At 44.7% G+C, this 7500-nt stretch overlaps 2 protein-coding genes across 2 annotated transcripts in view; one reads left to right on the top strand and one right to left on the bottom strand.

Annotated features, from left to right (window-relative positions):
- LOC130389112 (cadherin EGF LAG seven-pass G-type receptor 1-like) overlaps window positions 1-3467 on the top strand; it is a 31062-nt gene extending 27595 nt beyond the window's left edge. The window contains exons 31-35 of the mRNA XM_056598782.1: window positions 432-526; window positions 706-837; window positions 965-1150; window positions 1511-1751; window positions 1875-3467. Of these exons, the coding sequence (XP_056454757.1) occupies window positions 432-526; window positions 706-837; window positions 965-1150; window positions 1511-1751; window positions 1875-1899 (679 nt within the window). The 3' untranslated portion in view covers window positions 1900-3467. The remainder of the gene's footprint in view (window positions 1-431; window positions 527-705; window positions 838-964; window positions 1151-1510; window positions 1752-1874) is intronic.
- A 258-nt stretch (window positions 3468-3725) lies between these two features.
- Window positions 3726-5212, bottom strand: LOC130389290 (gamma-crystallin M2-like). Its single transcript, XM_056599004.1, has 3 exons — window positions 5159-5212; window positions 4355-4597; window positions 3726-4064 (listed from the first exon to the last, which is right to left on the bottom strand). Exons 1-3 carry the CDS (start codon window positions 5189-5191, stop codon window positions 3783-3785), a joined length of 558 nt encoding a protein of 185 aa, XP_056454979.1. The 5' UTR covers window positions 5192-5212; the 3' UTR covers window positions 3726-3782.
- Window positions 5213-7500: the final 2288 nt, after the last annotated feature.

Genomic DNA, 7500 nt, shown 5'->3' with positions numbered 1-7500 from the left:
CTCCTCTCTCTCATTTCTCTCCTCTCTCTCCTCTCTCCCCTTTCCTCTCTCTCCTCTCTCTCCTCTCTCTCCTCTCTCTCTCCTCTCTCTCCTCTCTCCCCTTTCCTCTCTCTCCTCTCTCTCCTCTCTCTCCTCTCTCTCCTCTCTCTCCTCTCTCTCTCCTCTCTCTCCTCTCTCCCCTTTCCTCTCTCTCCTCTCTCTCCTCTCTCTCCTCTCTCTCCTCTCTCTCCTCTCTCTCTCCTCTCTCTCCTCTCTCCCCTCTCCTCTCTCTCCTCTCTCTCCACTCTCCTTTCTCTCCTCTCTCTCCTCTCTCCACTCTCCTCTCTCTCCTCTCTCCCCTCTCCTCTCTCCTCTCTTCTCTCTCCTTAAGACACAACTTTGTTCACAAAGGTAGTTCACCGACACTAATGACCTCTGACCTCTCTGCCCAGGGACGTGAAGCGAACTTCGTCGGGCTCGGCCAAGATCGGTTACCATGGAGACGGAGACTCCTCCCACATTGGACACAAGCGTTCCAAACGAGACGGTAAATTCTGTTACATAAACATGACCCACCACTACCAGTTACTAACCACTGCTAACCACCACTAGGGTTGTAACCATGGACATTTGGAGAATCTGGAGTTTGGACGGTTTCTGTTAGCGATAGGCTAGCTTCATCTTTTGGAGGGTGAGCTTGATGCTGACCTGATATTGTTGGGACAGAGTCAGACTCGGATAGCGACCTCTCATTGGACGACGCCTCCTACGGCTCCTCAGAAAGTGACGAGGAGCGGCGGCGACGGAGACAGCATCGCCATGACAACGGGAGGGCTCCTGAGGCTAGCTCGCCAAAAGGTAAAACTGCGAGGCCATTACGACCATGCTAACTACATGACACATACAGCGCAGTTCATATCTGACGTGTTCAGTTACTCTGTACCCGGACAGAAAAGTCAATACACGATGCAACCTTCTAAAACAGGCAAGCTACGCACCAATCAGAAGGAGCCTTACTGGCCAGTAGACCCGCCCACCGCCAGCGAGGGGGAGGAGTCCAGCAGGGTGGAGACGCTGCGTGTTGAGACAAGGGTTGCCGTGGAGACAGGGAGAGTATGGAAAGACTCGTCCCTGCCCAGCTCCCCTGACAACCAATCGGAGAGGAGACGAGGTGAGCCTGCCCCTGAGGGGGCGGGGTTGGAGAATAAAAGTGTGGTTGCACACCTGTTGGTGCGCATATAACTCATCTTTATACTCTAACTAGTTTTAATTATAATACTCTTGCAACTAATAAATAAAATACATCTTAACTTAATACCTAAACTTAATGCCTTACCTTACAACATTACCTTAAAACACTGTCAGTAGTTTGAATTATAATACTATACTTATATACTTACTAATACTATAATACAAGTAGTATTTTAGTAGCCCAAACTGTACTGCTGCAGTTTTCTCCAGTTTAATCTTAGCGTCAGCGTTCAGGTGCATTCGAGTCCTAGAGGTGTAGAACGTGTGGCTCTTCCTCCAGGCATCCTGAAGAAGCAGACAGCGTACCCCCCTGAGGTGGCGGACAAGAACCACAGGAACCTCCTCAGGGAGCGGCTCCACGACTCCTCCTCCCTCTCCATCACCCCCCCCTCCCCCACCCTCAGAGGCCTTCGCCTGGTCGCTGGAGGCAACCTCCTCCCTCATCCCCCCCTGTCCCCACGGCAACGCCATCCCAACGGGGTCTCCCCGGTTACCCCTAAGGAGCGGAACTCGGACTCAGAGTGAGTTTGAGCGGGCAGAGTCTCTCTCGCTTGTTATCTATACTGTATATATTCACATTGTGAAAACATGCCATTCTGTCTTTGTTGTGTTCTACTAACTAATATTCTTCTTTCTTCTCAAAGTGACAGCAATGAAACCTCAATCTGACCTCAAGGACATCTGACCTGCAGGAGATGGCCTGGAGGACCCTGTCTGGTCCCTGGAGGTCTGATCTCCTGGTCGGCTGGAGGACCCTGTCTGGTCCCTGGAGGTCTGATCTCCTGGTGGGCTGGAGGAACCTGTCTGGTCCCTGGAGGTCTGATCTCCTGGTGGTCTGGAGGACCCGGTCTGGTCCCTGGAGGTCTGATCTCCTGGTGGGCTGGGAGTCTGAGCCATCAGTCAGAGTTCCTCTCTGTCACCAGACCAGGCGCTTAGTGAACATAAGGAGGTGCCTAGCGTGGCTCTTCTGAGACGTGGGCGTGGTCTGCCTCCAGCAGCCCCAGGATTGGTGGAATATTAAGAGGGAGCAAAGGACACTGTTCTGAAGACGATGCTGTTGCACCTCCTGTCCTCTAGGGGGAGCTAGCGTGGGATGGGCTCTGGGTTAAAGCTTTTCAACGGGTGAATGTTGCGCCAACACAACAGAGTGATTCACTAAAGGCCTCATTTACCTTCATGATACAGTTTATTTTTTATATTTTTACTACCTTTTTACTGTTGTTTTTGTACATAAAATAACTAATTTTTTATACTTTAGTCGTTGTTATACTGTTTTACAACATTTAATGATCAGGGTTTTTTTCCAGCAAAACAATGTGTTTTGTTGTATTTTGTACCAGTTAGTTAATTTATATTATTTTGTCTATTTTGCGGCACTTTTTGCTTGAATTTGTGTACTATCTGTGGTCATTTAATTCCGTTCTCATCATAAGTATTAAACTTCATACATTTCATTGGCCACATTAACCATAACACACAATGAAATATTAAGACACATAAGGATACAGAAACTATTTTCTATTTTATTAGTGTCACAAATTTAGTCAGACTTCAATAATTGCCAATTGTTTAACTTGTTACTCAGAACCTATAAATATGCACTGATAATTATCTGATACATTTTTTTATTTTAATTGTATTATTGTTTATTCAGGGAAAATTTGGTTGCATTTTACCGATATGATTTACATAAATCAAATGTTTATATGAGCTAGTCAGCTAGCCTCTACACCATTTTGAATTGTATCTTATTGCATTATACTTTTATAATATACAATGATTTGAGTCGCTCAATGAAAAGAAGTGTTCCAATAATCTCATGTTAATTACATGTTTCAGTATTCCCGCAAAAAAAAGTCAAAATATGATCACATGATGATTGCTGAAATGATTGCTGCATATAGTATTTTATGTAAAGTTTGCCAATTCTTAAGGCTGTAAGAAAGCCTTCAGAGGTCAAACTCTGTTGAATGGCTTAAACAGGGAGTGTAGTCTTTGTATAAAAGTATTTTGCGTAACCTTTCCCAACATGCAAAGTCATATTCCTCTGTCAGAGTCTATAACTTCACTTAGCTATGACCTTTATTTGCTTCTCATCAGGGTATGAGTTTGAACTGTATTATGAAACATGGCCTCTGCTGTATTTATCTCTGGATTACGCAACAGAGAACATTTCGTATTTATTGTTTGTGAAAGAAACACTGGATATCCTATTTTCGAACGTTAAATAAACACCTGAGCATTCACCATTTTGCAAATTATAATTTAGTTTAGATAATCTTTCCGGTAAAGGTCTAGCTCACTCAGACTAGTCTTGAATTAGTGACCCATGACCCTTAACCTAGACCCATAACCTAGACCCATGACCCAGAACCTTAACCTGGACCCATGAACCTGAACCTTAACCCTTAAATGTAACCCTTAACCTTGACCCCTCGCCCCAAAACCCCTTGTCTCAATAAGGAACTCATCATAACACATTGTTTCATGTTAACATTTAACCTTTATTTCAGACTTCAGTCAGCATAAGTGAAGATTGAAGGTGTGCTGGTCTAGTAGTAGGAGTCGTTGATGCGCCTCATGCTCATGAACCTCATGCCCTGGCTCATGCCTTGGTTCATGAAGTTCCTGTACTCTCCGGGCCTCATGTACATGCACCTGCCCCTGTACTGGGGCTGCTCGTACATCAGCCAGTGGCCGTCCATCACGTTGCAGGACATGCAGTTGGACATGCGGTAGCGGTCCATGACATTATCGCAGTCGTCCATCATCTCGTGCATCTGGCCGCCGAAGTTGTCCCTCTCGTAGATCCTCATCCTGTACTGGCCGCGGTGCTGGAGGGGGGGGAGCATTGTGAGACACTATGGGAGCTAACTTAGCTAGGGGGACAGACTGTAGCATTAGCTTATCTAGGAGGACAGACTGTACCATTAGCATATCTAGGAGGAGTGTTGCAATGTTAGCTTAGCTAGGTGGATAGAATGTAGCAAAGTTAGCTTAGCGATCTCCTTACCATGGGGATCATGCAGTTAGCTTAGCGCTGTGCTTACCATGGGGATCATGCAGTTAGCTTAGCGCTGTTCTTACCATGGGGATCATGCAGTTAGCTTAGCGCTGTGCTTACCATGGGGATCATGCGGACGGACCTGATGCAGTCGCTCATGCCCATCATGCTCATGTAGTCGGAGTACTCGCCCCTCTTCATGAAGAACTGGTTGCCCATGTAGTTGGAGCGGTCGTAGACCATGAAGCAGCCGCGCTCCACCCTGCAGGAGTGGCACCTGCTCAGGTAGGAGGACATGTCAGCGCAGTCGCTGCTGCACTCATAGGAGCGGCCCTGGAAGTTCTTCTCCTCGTAGAAGGTGACCTGGAGACGAGAAGAGGAGGAACACTGGGCTGGTCAGCAGCAGAGAACAAGGGGGGGGGGGGGGGGGGGTCAGACCCTACGGGGGCACGCTCGCACCGGAGCACCGCGGGGGTCCGAGCGTGACCCAGGGGGGCTTCACCCTGCAGTGCTACACCCCATGTCCGAACAGGAGGACAGGAGGGTCTAAGGGCAGAGAGCCAAGTCCTCCCTGGTCGAGTCCGGTGGAGTTAAGGAGATATCAGCGCTCTAGGGCTGACAGCTGGCACGCACTGAATCGTCATCATTATAGTAGTTATATTAGTATTAGAGGTATAGTGAGATATTAATTAACGTAGTTAAAATTGGAGATAATGAATCAACATAGTGAGGTATAAGGTAATGAACCAACACAGCGAGGTATTAGAGCAATTAACTAACCAACACAGTGAGGTATTGGAGATATAATTAACCAACACAGTGAGGTATTGGAGATATAATTAACCAACACAGTGAGGTATAGTAGGTAATTAACACAGTGAGGTATCTGAGGCAAAGGTGTGGTGTGTGAGAGTGTGTTCTTACCCTTCCCATCATGTTCATACCACTGGAGCTCATGTTGGCGTGTGTTAGCGCGGTAGCTGGTGCTGCTGTACTGACTACCTGTGGGAGGCCACCCTCTTTATAGCACCTGCCCACCCAAAGGCCCATTGTCCAAAGGCCTGAGCCAGCAGGGGGCCCGGAGGCCGGGGCAGGGGCCGGCTCCGGGCTAGGGCCTTCTCTCTCACAACCAACATAAAGGACCGGGGACCTAGAGGAGTGCTGTGTGGCGCGTCAGGATGACCAGGTGAACCCACCACACCAGCATTGTCTCCACATGGTGACCAGCTAGGAGTTGATGTGTTCATGTTGATATCGTGCTGGGATAACTGTATCTAAAGTGGCTTCACCAAGTGGTCGCCTCACTCATTTACAATATAATAAACTATATTATAATGCTACTTTAATACTAAGCCTACCTAACTGCCTTACATGAAAGCTAAACATGATACATATTACACATATAAAAAATTATATATAATGCATGTAACTTATGTATTATGTGAATTAATTTAACTTAAAATGTTTATGGGGACTGTGTTAGAGTTTGGAATACATCCTAATAATATTTCTCAGCTTAATCTTCTTTAAGCACAGCCTAACATTAGTAATTATTACTATAATAATATTTATATTGATCCACTCATCCTGACAACATGGTTCTACAAGGAAAACCTGGTTCCAGAAAAAAAACGTTCTGAGATGTATTTATAATTTCTGAAAATAGTATTTTTCAAATATTGGAATATAATACATACGACTCAGCTGACTGGTGTGAACATGTTGCCTTAAAACAAGGTTGGTTTATTTCCACAATATTCCCATAACCCTGCACTGTATTAATAGTAAGGTATAGTATCATAAAAGCCTACTGCCGAAGGAGTAATAATTCTATAAATAAAACCACTCCCATCCTAGAATAATGTTATGAATTACCATGTAGGTTGCAAGCAAAACACAAAACGTTTCAAGAAAAGTTTGTAATATTTTGTATTTGTTTATTTAAAGACACAGGACTCAGTTCCATGACTGTAATGGACAAAATAGACATTTACAGACACAAGCCTAGTATAGAAGTATACCTTGTAGCATACCTGTAGTATACCTGTAGTATGCCATGCGACTTCTAATAGTATACTTTGTAGTATACCTTGTAGTATACCATGTGACTTGTTCTAGTACACCTTGTAGTGTACCTTGTAATATACCATGCAACTTGTACTAGTATACCTTGTATTAGGGTGACCAGATTTGAGTTTGTGAAAAAGAGGACACTTCGTCGCGGGGGGGGGGGGGGGGGCGAAAACATGGGTATTTTTTCTTTAGTTCGTCCGTGAACTTACATTTACGTTTAGGCATGGCTGCAGACAGTGGCGATCCTAGGTCCAATTGCGCCCCGGACAAGATTGTTGACGGGGGGGGGGGGGGGGGGGGGGTTTGTATCGTAAGCCTACGTACTTCCATTTCCAGAACTTGGAAGGCCGTAATAACCATAGACACATATAATGGTAATAACTAGTAGGTTATGTGAAAGACCCAGAAACACAAATATGCGACGAGGCAAAAAAAAAAAAAAAGATAATAATAACAATAATATATATTTTCTTTTTTTTTTTTGCGACGAGGCAAAATACCGGACGTTTTTGGAATCCCTGCCGGACGCATTTTTTAGGTCTCGAAAAGAGGACATGTCCGGGAAAAAGAGGACGTCTGGTCACCCTACTTGTATACCTTATAGTATACCTTGTCAAACACCTTGTAATAAACCATGTGACTTCTACTAGCGTACCTTGTAGTGTACCTTGTAACATACCATTTGACTTGTACTAGTGTAACTTGTAGTGTACCTTGTAATATACCATGTGACTTGAACTAGTGTACCTTGTAGTGTAGCTTGTAATGTACCATGTGCCTTGAACTAGTGTTCCTTGTACCTTGTAATATACCATGCGACTAGTGCTAGTATACCTTGTATAGCTTATAGTATACCTTGTCGTACACCTTGTAATATACCATGTGACTTGTACTTGTATACCTTATAGCATACCTTGTCGTACACATTGTAGTATACCATGTGACTTGTACTTGTATATCTTATAGCATACCTTGTCGTATACCTTGTGACTTGTACTAGTCTTGTAGTATACCTGTAGTAGTATTCCTTGTGGAATACCTGTAGTACACCTTTAGGATACCTTGTAGTATACACGTAGTATACCTTGTAGTACACCTTGTAGTATACCTTGTAGTACACTTTGTAGTATACCTGTTGTATACCTTGTAGTACACCTTGTGACATGCTAGCAGTAGTTTCTGATCATGTTTAC

This window comes from Gadus chalcogrammus, chromosome 9 (genome assembly GCF_026213295.1).
Source record: "Gadus chalcogrammus isolate NIFS_2021 chromosome 9, NIFS_Gcha_1.0, whole genome shotgun sequence".
In the NCBI taxonomy this organism is placed as follows: Eukaryota; Metazoa; Chordata; class Actinopteri; order Gadiformes; family Gadidae; genus Gadus; species Gadus chalcogrammus.
The sequence above is the reverse complement of the archived record's forward strand: the minus strand, read 5'-3'. Positions and strand labels throughout refer to the sequence as shown.